Source organism: Phalangium opilio, unplaced genomic scaffold (genome assembly GCF_054372755.1).
Source record: "Phalangium opilio isolate 3A_F unplaced genomic scaffold, DU_Popi_V2 ptg000540l_1, whole genome shotgun sequence".
Taxonomy (NCBI): domain Eukaryota; kingdom Metazoa; phylum Arthropoda; class Arachnida; order Opiliones; family Phalangiidae; genus Phalangium; species Phalangium opilio.
In genome coordinates this window covers 1156948-1172452 of record NW_028324244.1, presented here as the reverse complement: position 1 = coordinate 1172452, position 15505 = coordinate 1156948, and the positions used below count along the sequence as shown (strand labels likewise).

Sequence of the window (15505 nt, the reverse complement as noted above, 5' to 3'; positions counted from 1 at the left end):
TCACACTCGCTCACGAATATTAAGAGCTACGAGTTTATTTAATTTTCCACTGAATATTCAACTAATATTACCACTAATTTAACACTAATCTTTAGAACTTTTGGCTTATGAAAATGTTCCTGATTCAATCAAGATATTGTTCGTAACATAAGATTAAGATATGTTCCATAAGTTTGTCCCTGGCTAAGATAAATTTAATTACCTACCATGAATTCTTTTAATTAGGATTGAATTAAGGGCAGTTTACCTAATATTTATTTGTTTATATTGGGACAGATTAAGCCTACAATCTAATTAAACTTCTAAAACATCTATCGGCGTTTACCATAAGTTCATAAGATATGTTCCTCCATAAGTTTGTCACTGGTAACAAACTAGAGCTTGTCATGAAGTGAATGAAGTAGGTCATAGATTCGAGGAAAGCGACGCCTGGTTTTGTCGCTGTCAAAGGCAGACTAAATAGGAAAAGATGGAAGTCCCGCAAAACTAATTAACCACCGAGTGTAGTTAATCAATTCTCGCTTGTCGTTCTGCTAGAACTAGCTCCAGCTGTAAGTGTCTCAGTAGCATTACGAATCGTATAAGTAGAGTCATACTTATGGAACGAACATATCACTTATAAACTTATGTTTGTAGCAATGAAACTCTAGGCCTTCAAAAGTTGACTGAATTATTATAGGGTGAATTTAAGTTATTCTTGACAAGGATGATAGTATATGGACACGTTTGCCTTAGAAATCATTTTAGGACGTAAAAATGAAAGGTATATACAATAACCCTTTTATACTTTATACATATAGTTACGTCTGCGTTTTCTCAAGCGTATAAAAGTGTATAAAACCCGGCCTTAGTGTATAAATTGAACAGGAGAAAGCGCTTAACCTTCTCTCTTTATTACCAGGGCACTGTGGGACCCCTTGATGCCTGGCTGACTCTTATCTTAAAACGTTAAAAGTCCCTTCTGGTCGCTTGTAATTTCCCCTAGCTTCGTTATAAACACTGCACCTTTTTTTTATAAAAAAAAAAGAAAACCGCGTAATTTTCTATGGAACCAGGAATGTTTTGGCCGCGGTTTAAATTTTTTATCCGAAGTAGATTAAGCAAAAATTAAAACATTTCCCCGCTAACCATCGCCAGGTTTTATAGATTCTACAAGGTCTTAATCGTAACTTCTCCTTCGTGGAGTTTTGATATTACCACGTTCTACTGGGATACAAATTTATACAAAAATCGTCACACCACGACTGAGCCAAGAAAGTATCCCTTCTTAATTCCCCAAAGACATTTTTTCAAAGGGAGTTTAAACCAGAGTCAAAGCTAGGGAACGGTGTTGTTTGAAGGAAATTACATTTTGATGGTATCTAACTTTGGGATGTGGTCAAAATCCGGTTATCCTTAACTTAAGGTTAAGGGGAGATGAATGTTTCTTTTTGGTATAGTCGTTCGACGCGGTTTTTGCAAATTGCCTAATGAATCATTTGACTTTCGCGTTAAATTTGTCATTGAGAGCTTCACTAAATTACTAGTGGCTTCATTTAAGTTTCAAGCTTAGAATCAGCCTAATTCCAATGATAAATCATTGTGTTCCTACCATAAGCTCGTAACGAGCAACTTACCAAATAATATACTCTGTTCAACGTATTTAAGGTTAAACACTGATTAATGAGAGAGAATAACGCCCCTCTTTTACAAACTATCTCGATGAAGATGAAGGGACAACACGAAACAAGTCAAAACGGTTCATGGTACTCACCGGTTTTGATGAGTTTGAAGGTGAGAACATTGTGATCTTGCAGGTACTGGTTGATATGGGGCGACCCTAGGTCGCGGAAACTAAGGTCGCCCGCGGCCATGACGTAATTTTTGGACGTAGCTCCCTTTGGTACGACAGGGGTGACGGACCTCCTGGATAGCTGCGATGTTGAGGCGGGTGAGGGCGAGGCGCGGGGACTCGAACACGAGGCCAGGTTAGTAGCCGAAGAATGGTTATTATTACTTGTCTGGGCTATAGTACGGTAAGCCGCCGGCACCTCCCACTTAGCGTCAACTACGCTGTCCGCCGGATAAACCACGAACATTCCCTGAACGGCCAGACCATCCTCGGGTCCACGCTGCTGCTAATACTCCGAAATTTGGCAAACTTTGAAGACGCGATCCGTCCTTCGCGCCACCACGCGCTCGACTGAACTCCAAACCAAGTCCAACTCCACCGCCGTTTCTCAGTCCAAAGGTTTTCCCGCGCCAGCCCTGCTCCTAGATCCTCTCTGTCTTCCCTCTGTGGTTCCCTTACCAAAACAAAAAACAAAAAAAAACCCTCTTTAAGCTAAGCTTAAAGGAGCATGCGCTAAAAAGTGAAACACGCTCGACAGTCACGAATGATGGTAATCTCCTAGGACTCGACTGACGTAACATTATTTTAGCAACTTCAACAGGGACCAGAATATTATAATATTTTCCAAAAGTCTGTGATTTCCAAAAACATAATCCCCTTTCCTGATTTGAGAAATTACAAGCTGAAGCCCTTAATTTGTGCTAAATTGTTAATTTTCACTATTATAAACTATGAAATAACAATATTATGTCCAATGGTATTCCACTATAGGCCTACCAGCAGCAGCACAACGTGGTATCACCTGTTGTTCGTCACCCCGCGTATTGATTTGTAGATATAAGGAAAAGGGGGGGAGGGGTTGGCAACGAAATATGGGATATTGCATACTACTACAATTGAGAGTGACGTATTCCTGACTGCATTCAAACCGGATGTCTGAACCCACCCCCGACTCTATTGTATTACAGCCCCTACAAGCTATCTTCCTTTCAACATTAGTGTTTTGCGGTTGAACACCCTTACAGGGGCAAAAAGAACAAGTTGGGAAAACCAAAATATTACCTCTCCGTGTCAAGAAGATTATATAAACTTAAAGTATCCAATGAAAACGTTATTATGTTTCTGAGTTGGGGTTTCCCATTTTTGTTGTTGTTTTGAAAAATATATCGCAATGCACGGGCCTTGATAGATATAGGAGGCAATGAATGAAATATATCACAATGCACGGGCCTTGATAGATATAAGAGGCAATGAAGGAAATATATCGCATGCACGGGCCTTGGTAGATATAGGAGGCAATGATAATCTCTCTCTTTGCACCAGAGGTTTATCTTTAATATTTAAATAAATATAATTATTTTTAATTATTTTAATCTTCAATAATTAACATTAATAATAGTTAAATCGTTTAAAATAAAGTTATACCTATTATCTTCTCAAACTTTGCTAATATTGACGTTTAAAGTGAAGGGTACCCCTCTTGCCCGCTTTTTTCAAATTTGGGGTATATATACGATTCGTTTCCATTATAATAGTAAGGAAAAAGCGCAATTGCGAAAACCTTTGGTGGCGATCCCACCTTAGGGAGGCTAGACGTTTCTCGTAACCCTAGCTGATCGCCGCGTATATCCTAAAACCAAACGATGATAATGGAGTAGAAGCCAATGATACAGATTGGTGTCTATGTGGAATAGACGGAAGACCAGTGGATGGTGGTGTTAGAAGCCAGTGTAAGTGCAGACTGGTGTCAATGTGGGATTGACAAAGAGCAGAAGATGGTGGTGATTAGAAGCCAGTAAGAACAGACTGGTGTCCGTGTGGGATGGACAAAGACCAGAAGATGGTGGTGTGAGAACTCAAGTAGAGGAGCCATTTCCGTGACTGTGAAAGCAGTTCGGAAATGGCGAACACGTTTGCTCCGATACGCAAACTGCGAACGCGGTCACGTGGGTGTAACAACGGACAGACAGACAGACACACAGACAGACACACAGACACACACACAGACACACACACAGACAGACACACACACAGACACGGCCGTTACAGAACCTCTCCTGGACTACGTCACACGGAGAGGTAAAAAGTGAAGGATTTGGGACCTTTATGGGCGGATTTAGTTGCATATTTACTAAGAATAGGGGGCCTAAATCCTATTTAATCTTGTTATTATCGTAAAAAAAGAAAATTTTCCAGCCCGACAACTCGTTTTTCCTTACTTTGTTAAGATTTTGTCCTTTTGTGAAATTGGATTTTCTTTGTCGCTGTGTTCCAAAAGAGTCTCGGCGTTGGATAGAATGCTAAACGTCTTTAAGTCAGTAAAGGGACATTTGTGAAGGGAGAAAATGGTACATTGCAGCTTTCTCTGTATTGGCTCAAGGAACTCGAATGAAATGGGACGGAAGAAGAGGTGGAAGTCCAACCATCTCCATCGATGCGAAGAGATATTCCAAACGGACAGGCGACAGAAAACCTCAGCGGCCGCAAGGATTTTTTCTGGTTTGGTTTCTTTACGGTTGAACAGTTAACGATGCTCCCATTCATACCATGCACCACTATTTAGTCACTTTTCCTTAGGAAATCTACTAATCTCTACTAATCAGAATTAATCTTTGAAGAGCTATGACATTATATTAACGTTAATATACCGATATAATTAGTTATTTGTTTTTTAAACAAAAACTGATAGACTTTTACTTGTCATTTCTACAACCTTACGTCAGTTAACGGCCATATTTTAAATTTTAACAAAGATCGAATCGAAATTCGAAAGCGCGCCTTTTTTAGTTGTGCCATGGAGGTGTAATACAAGTTTTGACAGTGGAGTGGTTATGAAGAGTTCGTTCGTATTTGGAGCAGACGACGCTTGTTTTCAAAAAAGGCGAATACCCTGCTTATCGCGCGTTATTTAAACTTCGATTTCGGCGTGGTTTCTACTCCAAATATTGGGAAAAATCGTACATAAACTTATTTATTAATCATGAAACTATTAGAATATGAAAATCAAATGTTTTTGGACCTTTTTCACGAAGATGGACTGATAGTTTTAGCCAAGTAAGTAATTTTAAAACATACTGTTTGAAAACTTGTCTTCAAATTTGGGATATTTGTTTAGAGGTTTGGGAATTGAGCGAATTCTTGTAAGTTTAATAAAAGTCTATAACGACCCCGGTAATTTAGTAATAATCATTGGAACCTACGCCCAAGAAGAAGTTAGTAATTACTTTTTTAGAAAGCCAGAATTTGTGTCACACGCAACATTCTTCTTCCACTTTCAGGAGTATATTCTTGAGCAATTAGTGAAGGAGAACGTGACACCCCTTCCAAAGGTAATAACGACGGAATATGGAACCAATGAGAGACACGCAGTTTATATGGAAGGTGGTGTACTATTTGTTACATCAAGAATATTGGTAGTTGACATGCTAATGAATAGGGTTCCTTTTGATCTCGTTACTGGCATCATTGTGTATAAAGCCCATAAGTAAAGCTTAATTAATCCAAAGTTTTACGTTAATTTTCAAGTAATTTATTCGTCATATCGGCCATAGAATCATCGAGTCTTGTCAAGAGGCTTTCATTCTTCGTTTATATAGACAAAAGAATCGGAAGGGTTTCGTTAAAGCCCTTTCGTCCAGCCCTTATTCCTTTACGCAGGGTTTTTGTCAAGTTCAAAGGGTTATGAGGAACCTTTTTGTTCGTAAACTTTATCTCTGGCCCAGATTTCACGCGGACATTAGCGTCAATTTGGAGCAACATCAATCAAATGTCATTGAAATCCACGTGTCATTGACACCTATCATCAAAAAGATTCAAATAGCAATTCTGGACATTATGACGGTTACCGTCAAAGAAATTGCCAAGATAAATCCAACTGTACGATACCTAATTAGCCTTATTCCTGATCAGCGCCACCTACCCATAGCGGTGACTTTGAGAACTACTGTAAGCTGCAAGCCAATCAGATGTCGCTAAAATCTGGTGACGTCATTTTTGGTAAGACCCGAGAGTGCCAGTCAGTGACGTCACCAGATTTTAGCGACATCTGATTGGCTTGCCGCTTACAGTAGTTCTCAAAGTCGCCGCTATGGGTAGGTGGCGCTGATCAGGAATAAGGCTAATTTGACTGATTAATTAATTTGACTTGGTTAATTAATTAATCTTGACCACGTGACATTTAGATTGATACGGATGAAGTGACGGTTGAAAACGTCATCTCCAAAGCGTTTGATAAAGTTATAAAATATCAATTAGATCCTGTTTGGCATCAACTCGGGACAAAAACCAAACGTTTAATATCTGATCTCAAAACTTTGAGAGTTATTTTGGGATATTTGACTCAGTTTGACGCGGTCACATTCTACTTCTTGGTTAAATCAATAAGAGATAATGTTGAGGTTAATACTCAGATTTCTGATTGGCTCTTCTTGTCAGCTGCCGAAACTGTCTTCATTGTAAGAAGTTAAACTATAGTTAATGTCCATTAAGTTCTTATAATAAGTAATTGCTTTTTAAGAGTGCCAAGGAACGGGTTTTTGGTATTGAAAACAAAAAGGATAAAGATAAAGATAAACTAAAGTTAAGACCAAATTGTAAGAAATTAATTTAAGACTTCATTCTTTCCCAATAGTGTGGTGTGCGAGTCCCGTTTTTTCGGTTTCGAGCCGAGTTCGAGTCCCGTTTTTTCGGTTTCGAGCCGAGTTCGAGTCCCGTTTTTTCGGTTTCGAGCCGAGTCCGAGCGCCGTTTTTCGGTTTCGAGTCGAGTCCGAGTCCCGTTTTTCCGTTTCGAGTCGAGTCCGAGTCCCGTTTTTCGGTTTCGAGTCGAGTCCGAGCGCCGTTTTTCGGTTTCGAGTCGAGTTCGAGTCCCGTTTTTCGGTTTCGAGTCGAGTTCGAGTCCCGTTTTTCAGTTTTGAGTCGAGTCCTAGTCCCGTTTTTCGGTTTCGAGTCGAAAACGCGCCCCGCCTCTCGGTTTATAGTCGAAAACGCGCCCCGTTTTTGGGTTTTGAGTCGAGTCCGAGTTCCGTTTCTCGGTTTCAAGTCGAGTCCTAGTCCCGTTTTTCGGTTTCAAATCGAAAACGCGCCCCGTCTCTCGGTTTCAAGTCGAGTCCGAGCCCTGTTTTTTAATTTCGGTTTCGAGTCGAGTCCGAGCCCCGTTTCTCGGTATCTAGTCGAGTACTCGGCTCTATACTCGAACCGATCGAGTACTCGCATACCACTGGCGGTGAAGTGATAAATGCCCTATTTTTTCAACAGTGTCTGATATAGAAATAAACCCTAAATGGGTTGCCCTAATTGAAATAATTAACGAACTTGAGAAAGAGTTTGATAAACCTGAATCGGTTTTAATTATAGTAGAAGATGAACGAACCGCTTCCCAACTTCAAGATGTAACGTCTCTAGACCTAATAAGTAATAAATTAAAACTATTTTAACTAACTTAATTACTTTTCTAGCTCCTATCAATGGGTCCTAACGCTCTCCTTCGTAAAATATACAATTGTCACGCTAAAGGGTCCGGTTTTCTCCCAATTGTGGGTAAAAAATACTTAGAGAAGAAAACGGGGGCCGCGAAAGGTCCTCCGATGTCCAAAGGCTCAAAATTGAGCCGGAAACGAAAACCCTGCGCGTCTAATTCCCAAGAAGACGCGGAAGATAAAGAAGACCCTACTGATGAAGATGATGATGATGATAATGATGACGTCAATAAAACATATAACGAAGAAATAATTAAGTTAAATTTCTTCGTCATGAGAGGAACTAATCGACCATTTGGATTAAAAGAAAAATTGGCCGATTTGAAACCTAAGAATTTTATAATTTATGACGTGGATGTCAGAGTTGTTAGGGAATTAGAGGTATTTTAATAAGTTTTAATCAATTTTTAATTAGTTTAATTACCGTTTAAAATATTTAGGTGTATCAAGCGTTAAATTTAGAACATCAATTAAAAATATATTTCGTTGTTTACGGCGGATCCGCCGAAGAACAACGATATCTGACAACTTTAAGGAAAGAAAAGGAAGCTTTTGAATATTTAATTAGAGAAAAGAGCGTTAGTATTTGTATTTTAATTAGTTTGTTGACTAATTGACCTTATTCCTGATCAACGCCACCGAGGCGTAGCGGCGACTTTTGGAACTATAATAATACGGTAGCCAATTAGAGGTGGAGGCGGAGTCGATGGACTCTGATGGAGATCTGTTATTTTCTCTGTTTTGATTATTACCGCTTCAACTTCAAAAAACATGTTTTAACTAATTATTATTAAGCTAATAATCTCCAAATAGACCAAAATCGAATGAAAACTTACTCCGAAAGTCTTATTTCATAATATGAGACAGAATAAGAAAGGTAAAATCAACTTTGTTTTAATACTTTTGAAACCATATCGCTTGTTAAGCCTTGGCTATTCACATGACAGATCTCCATCAGAGTCCATCGACTCCAGCGCCACATCTGATTGGCTACCGTATTATTATAGTTCCAAAAGTCGCCGCTACGCCTCGGTGGCGTTGATCAGGAATAAGGCCAATTAAGTAAGTATTTAAATTAATTATTCTTTAGACTATGGTTATACCCGAAGATAGGGATGGTAAATCAGGCGACCATCCTGACTTAGAAAGGGGTACCGGTAAAGCTAGTGAGACTGTAAATACTCGTAAAGCCGGGGGATCAACGGGTCAAACGTCAAATGAAAAACCATTGGTACTGGTAGGCCTTTGAAGTTTTAATTTTAATTTTAATTAATTTAAGGTTAATTAATTTAATAGTTAGAATAGAAAATGTATAATTTATTAATTTTAGATTATAGTTGATGCAAGGGAGTTTAGGAGTGAATTACCGGCTTTAATTCATCGTAGAGGGATTGAAATTGAACCAATTACGATTGAAGTCGGGGATTACATACTTACCCCCGATATGTGCGTTGAAAGAAAAAGTTTAAGCGATTTGATTGGTTCCTTAAATAACGGGAGACTTTATAATCAAGCCACTTCCATGTCGCGTTATTACAAAAGACCGCTTTTACTGATTGAATTTGATCAGAATAAGTCCTTCTCTTTACAAGTAGGCCTAAAATTAATTAATTAATTAATTAATTAATTAATTAATAGACTTTCCCCTGGATTTATTTTAATATTTTCTAGGGGAAATATTTTTCGTCTACTAAAGAATCTTCCAATACATTAATGTCTAAGCTGATTCTATTAACCATGCATTTTACTCGATTGAGGATGCTTTGGAGTCCGTCTCCTTACGCGACCGCCGAAATGTTTGAAATGCTTAAAACTAATAAAGAACAACCGACTGCGGAACAAGCTTTGAAAGTTACCGCCCAAGCTACAATGGGAGATTTACCCGCTGATAAATATAATCCTGGACCTCAGGTTCGTTATAATTAAATTAGAGTCCTAGTTTTTAGGTTGGGGAAACGGCACAGAGTCCGAGTACGCGACTTACTCGAAAACGGCGTCCAGTCCGAGTACTCGACTCACTCGAAAACGGCGTCCAGTCAGAGTACTCGACTCGAAAACGGCGGCCAGTCCGAGTACTCGACTCACTCGAAAACGGCGTCCAGTCAGAGTACTCGACTCACTCGAAAACGGCGTCCAGTCCGAGTACTCGACTTACTCGAAAACGGCGTCCAGTCCGAGTACTCGACTCACTCGAAAACGGCGTCCAGTCCGAGTACTCGACTTACTCGAAAACGGCGTCCAGTCCGAGTACTCGACTCACTCGAAAACGGCGTCCAGTCCGAGTACTCGACTCACTCGAAAACGGCGTCCAGTCCGAGTACTCGACTCACTCGAAAACGGCGTCCAGTCCGAGTACTCGACTCACTCGAAAACGGCGTCCAGTCCGAGTACTCGACTCACTCGAAAACGGCGTCCAGTCAGAGTACTCGACTCGAAAACGGCGCCAAGTCCGAGTTCTCGACTCGGAAACGGCGTCCGGTCCGATTTTTCGACTCGAAAACGGCGTCCAGTCCGATTTTTCGACACGAAAACGGCGCCCAGTCCGATTTTTCGATTCGAAAACGGCGTCCAGTCCGATTTTTCGACACGAAAACGGCGCCCAGTCCGAGTTCTCGACTCGGAAACGGCGTCCGGTCCGATTTTTCGACTCGAAAACGGCGTCCAGTCCGATTTTTCGACTCGAAAACGGCGTCCAGTCCGATTTTTCGACACGAAAACGGCGCCCAGTCCGATTTCTCGACTCGAAAGCGGCGCCCAGTCCGATTTCTCGACTCGAAAACAGCGCCCAGTCCGATTTCTCGACTCGAAAACAGCGCCCAGTCCGGTTTTTCGACTCAAAAACGGCGGCCAGTCCGAGTACTCGACTCGAAAACGGCGCCCAGTCCGAAGACTCGACTGGAAAACGGCGTCCAGTCCGAAGACTCGACTGGAAAACGGCGTCCAGTCCGAAGACTCGACTGGAAAACGGCGTCCAGTCCGAAGACTCGACTGGAAAACGGCGTCCAGTCCGAGTACTCGACTCGAAAACGGCGCCCGGTCCGAGTACTCGACTCGAAAACGGCGCCCGGTCCGAGTACTCGACTGGAAAACGGCGTCCAGTCCGAGTACTCGACTCGAAAACGGCGCCCAGTCCGATTTTTCGACTCGAAAACGGCGCCCAGTCCGATTTTTCGACTCGAAAACGGCGTCCAGTCCGATTTTTCGACACGAAAACGGCGCCCAGTCCGATTTTTCGATTCGAAAACGGCGTCCAGTCCGATTTTTCGACACGAAAACGGCGCCCAGTCCGAGTTCTCGACTCGGAAACGGCGTCCGGTCCGATTTTTCGACTCGAAAACGGCGTCCAGTCCGATTTTTCGACTCGAAAACGGCGTCCAGTCCGATTTTTCGACACGAAAACGGCGCCCAGTCCGATTTCTCGACTCGAAAGCGGCGCCCAGTCCGATTTCTCGACTCGAAAACAGCGCCCAGTCCGATTTCTCGACTCGAAAACAGCGCCCAGTCCGGTTTTTCGACTCAAAAACGGCGGCCAGTCCGAGTACTCGACTCGAAAACGGCGCCCAGTCCGAAGACTCGACTGGAAAACGGCGTCCAGTCCGAAGACTCGACTGGAAAACGGCGTCCAGTCCGAAGACTCGACTGGAAAACGGCGTCCAGTCCGAAGACTCGACTGGAAAACGGCGTCCAGTCCGAGTACTCGACTCGAAAACGGCGCCCGGTCCGAGTACTCGACTCGAAAACGGCGCCCGGTCCGAGTACTCGACTGGAAAACGGCGTCCAGTCCGAGTACTCGACTCGAAAACGGCGCCCAGTCCGATTTTTCGACTCGAAAACGGCGCCCAGTCCGATTTTTCGACTCGAAAACGGCGTCCAGTCCGATTTTTCGACACGAAAACGGCGCCCAGTCCGATTTTTCGATTCGAAAACGGCGTCCAGTCCGATTTTTCGACACGAAAACGGCGCCCAGTCCGAGTTCTCGACTCGGAAACGGCGTCCGGTCCGATTTTTCGACTCGAAAACGGCGTCCAGTCCGATTTTTCGACTCGAAAACGGCGTCCAGTCCGATTTTTCGACACGAAAACGGCGCCCAGTCCGATTTCTCGACTCGAAAGCGGCGCCCAGTCCGATTTCTCGACTCGAAAACAGCGCCCAGTCCGATTTCTCGACTCGAAAACAGCGCCCAGTCCGGTTTTTCGACTCAAAAACGGCGGCCAGTCCGAGTACTCGACTCGAAAACGGCGCCCAGTCCGAAGACTCGACTGGAAAACGGCGTCCAGTCCGAAGACTCGACTGGAAAACGGCGTCCAGTCCGAAGACTCGACTGGAAAACGGCGTCCAGTCCGAAGACTCGACTGGAAAACGGCGTCCAGTCCGAGTACTCGACTCGAAAACGGCGCCCGGTCCGAGTACTCGACTCGAAAACGGCGCCCGGTCCGAGTACTCGACTGGAAAACGGCGTCCAGTCCGAGTACTCGACTCGAAAACGGCGCCCAGTCCGATTTTTCGACTCGAAAACGGCGCCCAGTCCGATTTTTCGACTCGAAAACGGCGTCCAGTCCGATTTTTCGACACGAAAACGGCGCCCAGTCCGATTTTTCGATTCGAAAACGGCGTCCAGTCCGATTTTTCGACACGAAAACGGCGCCCAGTCCGAGTTCTCGACTCGGAAACGGCGTCCGGTCCGATTTTTCGACTCGAAAACGGCGTCCAGTCCGATTTTTCGACTCGAAAACGGCGTCCAGTCCGATTTTTCGACACGAAAACGGCGCCCAGTCCGATTTCTCGACTCGAAAGCGGCGCCCAGTCCGATTTCTCGACTCGAAAACAGCGCCCAGTCCGATTTCTCGACTCGAAAACAGCGCCCAGTCCGGTTTTTCGACTCAAAAACGGCGGCCAGTCCGAGTACTCGACTCGAAAACGGCGCCCAGTCCGAAGACTCGACTGGAAAACGGCGTCCAGTCCGAAGACTCGACTGGAAAACGGCGTCCAGTCCGAAGACTCGACTGGAAAACGGCGTCCAGTCCGAAGACTCGACTGGAAAACGGCGTCCAGTCCGAGTACTCGACTCGAAAACGGCGCCCGGTCCGAGTACTCGACTCGAAAACGGCGCCCGGTCCGAGTACTCGACTGGAAAACGGCGTCCAGTCCGAGTACTCGACTCGAAAACGGCGCCCAGTCCGATTTTTCGACTCGAAAACGGCGCCCAGTCCGATTTTTCGACTCGAAAACGGCGTCCAGTCCGATTTTTCGACACGAAAACGGCGCCCAGTCCGATTTTTCGATTCGAAAACGGCGTCCAGTCCGATTTTTCGACACGAAAACGGCGCCCAGTCCGAGTTCTCGACTCGGAAACGGCGTCCGGTCCGATTTTTCGACTCGAAAACGGCGTCCAGTCCGATTTTTCGACTCGAAAACGGCGTCCAGTCCGATTTTTCGACACGAAAACGGCGCCCAGTCCGATTTCTCGACTCGAAAGCGGCGCCCAGTCCGATTTCTCGACTCGAAAACAGCGCCCAGTCCGATTTCTCGACTCGAAAACAGCGCCCAGTCCGGTTTTTCGACTCAAAAACGGCGGCCAGTCCGAGTACTCGACTCGAAAACGGCGCCCAGTCCGAAGACTCGACTGGAAAACGGCGTCCAGTCCGAAGACTCGACTGGAAAACGGCGTCCAGTCCGAAGACTCGACTGGAAAACGGCGTCCAGTCCGAAGACTCGACTGGAAAACGGCGTCCAGTCCGAGTACTCGACTCGAAAACGGCGCCCGGTCCGAGTACTCGACTCGAAAACGGCGTCCAGTCCGAGTACTCGACTGGAAAACGGCGTCCAGTCCGATTTTTCGACTCGAAAACGGCGCCCAGTCCGATTTTTCGACTCGAAAACGGCGCAGAGTCCGAGTACCGTGTACTTGCACAGGCCTAAATTTAACGATTTATATAAGTTTTTAATCGCGTTTTTTTTGGTTTTATTTTATTCTTTTTAGGATTTCTTGTCTAAATTGCCGGGAGTTAACACAAAAAATATACGAATAATTATGAACAAAGTGAAAAGCCTTTATGAATTAATGACGTTATCGGAGGAACAAATTAACGAGATTCTACAAAATTCCGTCAATGCCAAGATCTTATGGGAAGCTTTACACCAAAAAGTTACCGTGAGAGAAACTCAACAAGGAAAAGCCTCCGGAAGTAGAGGCGGATTTTCAAAAAGAGGAAGATTCCTCCGATTTGGAGGAAGAAGTAAATGAAATAAGGTAATAATAATAATAAAGTAATAATTTTTTAAGAGTCGTTAATGGAATAAATAATTTATTAATTAATCTATTTAAAATATTTCATTGGTATACATTTAAAAGAAATTAAGGATTACGACGCGTTAACATAAATACTTTTAAATTTAATTTGAGATCATTAATAGGCTTATTAGAATAATTTTTTTAAATTAATCGGAATCGGAAGAAGCGGGTGTTGAAATAGGGGTTGGCGAATTGCTTCCGGAACTGCTGTGTTGCTCCCTAAATTTAGTTTTAATGTTTCTTAATCTCGGTCTAGCGTCACGATTAGTTTCTTCCAAAGTTTTTTGATTATTTTTAAATCCATGGCCACCGGTTTTGGGTTTGGCTTCTTCGGGTTGTTCCTCTTCTTCGTCTACTACGTGAATATTCTTGGAACAACTCGAAAAAGCTTCGGGATAAGATTGAGAGAGTTTCATTTTCAAGAAACGGATCCGTCTAAATACACTATCCAAGTCCTTTTTCATGTCCAGTAGTAATTGAGTGTGCTTCTTTAATTCGCGGCTAGTTACTTCGAATCTGGCCGTCGAAAGAGAGTTGCAATTCACCAACATTTCGTTGGTTTTTTCGAATCTCAGCAACATGTGCTTCTGAGATTGAATCAAAGATTCGACATCTCCTTGATTCACTTGATGAGCGATAGTTTGTATAAATACCACCGGAGCGGAAGGTGGTGATGGGAGACTCATTTTTTTAGGCCCTTAATAATTATTCTTACAGTAATTATAGTTAACAGTTAATTAATTTCACCTTAAATCATTTTATTTTTGATCTTAATTCTGTTTGGCGTCGTCATTGTTTATCTGTTTATCTTATCTCCAATTCTCCGAGTCCATTTTCGCTAAGGGGGGTGGGGGTTGTCGTCGTGTTTTACCAAAGAGAATTTAGAAGGGGAGTAAAAAGGGTAGTTTGGAACTTTGGAATGTAGCGCAACGTCGTCTGCTAAACGTTATCTAGGCAGGTCGATTTCATTTTCCGGTATGATGCGTTTGTAACCAGGCTTGGAAATAAGGTTTATTTCTGAACTAGTCCTCCGGACCAGTGACCCCTGATGTCTTAAATATGAAACTGGTCCAGGGACCAGTGACCCTTCCCCTATATATTTTTCTACTAGTCCCAGGACTTGTGGTCGTTCTCTCTTCTAAAAAATCTCTCTTAGCTTAGGGTTGTATACACAACTGGACTCCTGGAGTCGAAATTTATGTTAAAATGAGAATAATTAAAGAGGTCCCCATAGCAATTTTTAATGAAAGTAGGAATTAATAAACTAGTCATTGGGACCAGTGACCCTCACGTTTTGAATAAAAAAAGTGGTCCAAGCTATTAATAAACTGGTTTTTGACTTGTAAACCTGTCTTATTTCCTAGCCTGTTTGTAACAGAGAGATTTTAGAACATGTGACCGGGAACTCGCCTACCCCAAAAAGCTCTACGCGACTCTTGTTTGGGCGTCATCACGTTTAATAGAGTCAAAGGGGGGACCTTCCACTCCTCTTCTAAATTCTCTCTGGTTTTACCACAGCCCACTCGATAACGCGCGCTACTCGCATCGCACTATAAATAAAAATAAATTTTCAATGACAACTTTATACTATATTTAAAACTTCAACCACTCTAGAACTTTGGAACCATTTTAGCATAATAGAACGGATTGTAACGCAAATCTTATTAAAATTTCAGTACATTTGGGCCTATAGATCCGAAGATATTTTGAATATAAGCGCGACTGAATCCATGCATCCTTTTGATAGTGTTCAAATCCTATCCTTTTTGTTGTTATGCCTCCATGCTATATCCCCCTGACCATGGCCAACTTAGATTACCGGTGGTAGAAGGCCTGCCAGCTTTACCCGAGCCCCATGTTAAAAAACGACTAGCAAAATCGCCCCTAGTTCCGACTTTCGCCGCTAGG

The 15505-nt window shown here is 43.2% G+C and overlaps 3 protein-coding genes across 7 annotated transcripts in view; 1 reads left to right on the top strand and 2 right to left on the bottom strand.

Moving 5' to 3' along the window:
- Stacl (SH3 and cysteine-rich domain-containing protein) overlaps positions 1–4668 on the bottom strand; it is an 88414-nt gene extending 83746 nt beyond the window's left edge. For 2 of the 4 annotated variants that reach the window (XM_089862529.1, XM_089862531.1), the window contains exons 1-2: positions 4051–4668; positions 1754–2285 (exon numbers count right to left, since the gene is read on the bottom strand). In XM_089862529.1, coding sequence (XP_089718655.1) covers positions 1754–2078 — 325 coding nt within the window. In that variant the 5' untranslated portion in view covers positions 2079–2285; positions 4051–4668. Of the gene's footprint in view, positions 1–1753; positions 2290–4050 lie in introns of those variants that run through there. The other 2 variants (XM_089862527.1, XM_089862528.1) reach the window with 2 other exon arrangements.
- Positions 4669–4681: 13 nt separating this feature from the next.
- Positions 4682–13618, top strand: mei-9 (DNA repair endonuclease XPF mei-9). 2 transcript variants are annotated; one of them, XM_089862533.1, is made up of 13 exons: positions 4682–4885; positions 4947–5043; positions 5110–5315; positions 5383–5707; positions 6013–6285; positions 6348–6423; positions 7085–7218; positions 7285–7686; positions 7746–7883; positions 8396–8536; positions 8636–8896; positions 8977–9216; positions 13286–13618. In XM_089862533.1, exons 1-13 carry the CDS (start codon positions 4812–4814, stop codon positions 13547–13549), a joined length of 2631 nt encoding a protein of 876 aa, XP_089718659.1. In that variant the 5' UTR covers positions 4682–4811; the 3' UTR covers positions 13550–13618. The 2 variants fall into 2 exon arrangements, with proteins under 2 accessions (XP_089718659.1, XP_089718658.1); XM_089862532.1 differs by having other exon boundaries at positions 8396–8542.
- On the bottom strand, positions 13594–15377 carry LOC149588545 (kxDL motif-containing protein CG10681). The gene has a single exon (XM_089862534.1). The coding sequence runs from the start codon at positions 14281–14283 to the stop codon at positions 13744–13746; it is 540 nt and encodes a 179-aa protein (XP_089718660.1). The 5' UTR covers positions 14284–15377; the 3' UTR covers positions 13594–13743.
- Positions 15378–15505: the final 128 nt, after the last annotated feature.

What these genes read in the sequence shown, in the direction of transcription:
- mei-9 (XM_089862532.1), top strand. Translation starts at nt 4,812, where the DNA reads ATGAAACTATTAGAATATGAAAATCAAATGTTTTTGGACCTTTTTCAC. An exon ending in GAACCTACGCCCAAGAAGAA is followed by an intron (nt 5,044 to 5,109) that starts GTTAGTAATTAC and finishes TTCCACTTTCAG; the next exon opens with GAGTATATTCTTGAGCAATT. An exon ending in ATTTAATTAGAGAAAAGAGC is followed by an intron (nt 7,884 to 8,395) that starts GTTAGTATTTGT and finishes ATTATTCTTTAG; the next exon opens with ACTATGGTTATACCCGAAGA.
- LOC149588545 (XM_089862534.1), bottom strand. Translation starts at nt 14,283, where the DNA reads ATGAGTCTCCCATCACCACCTTCCGCTCCGGTGGTATTTATACAAACT.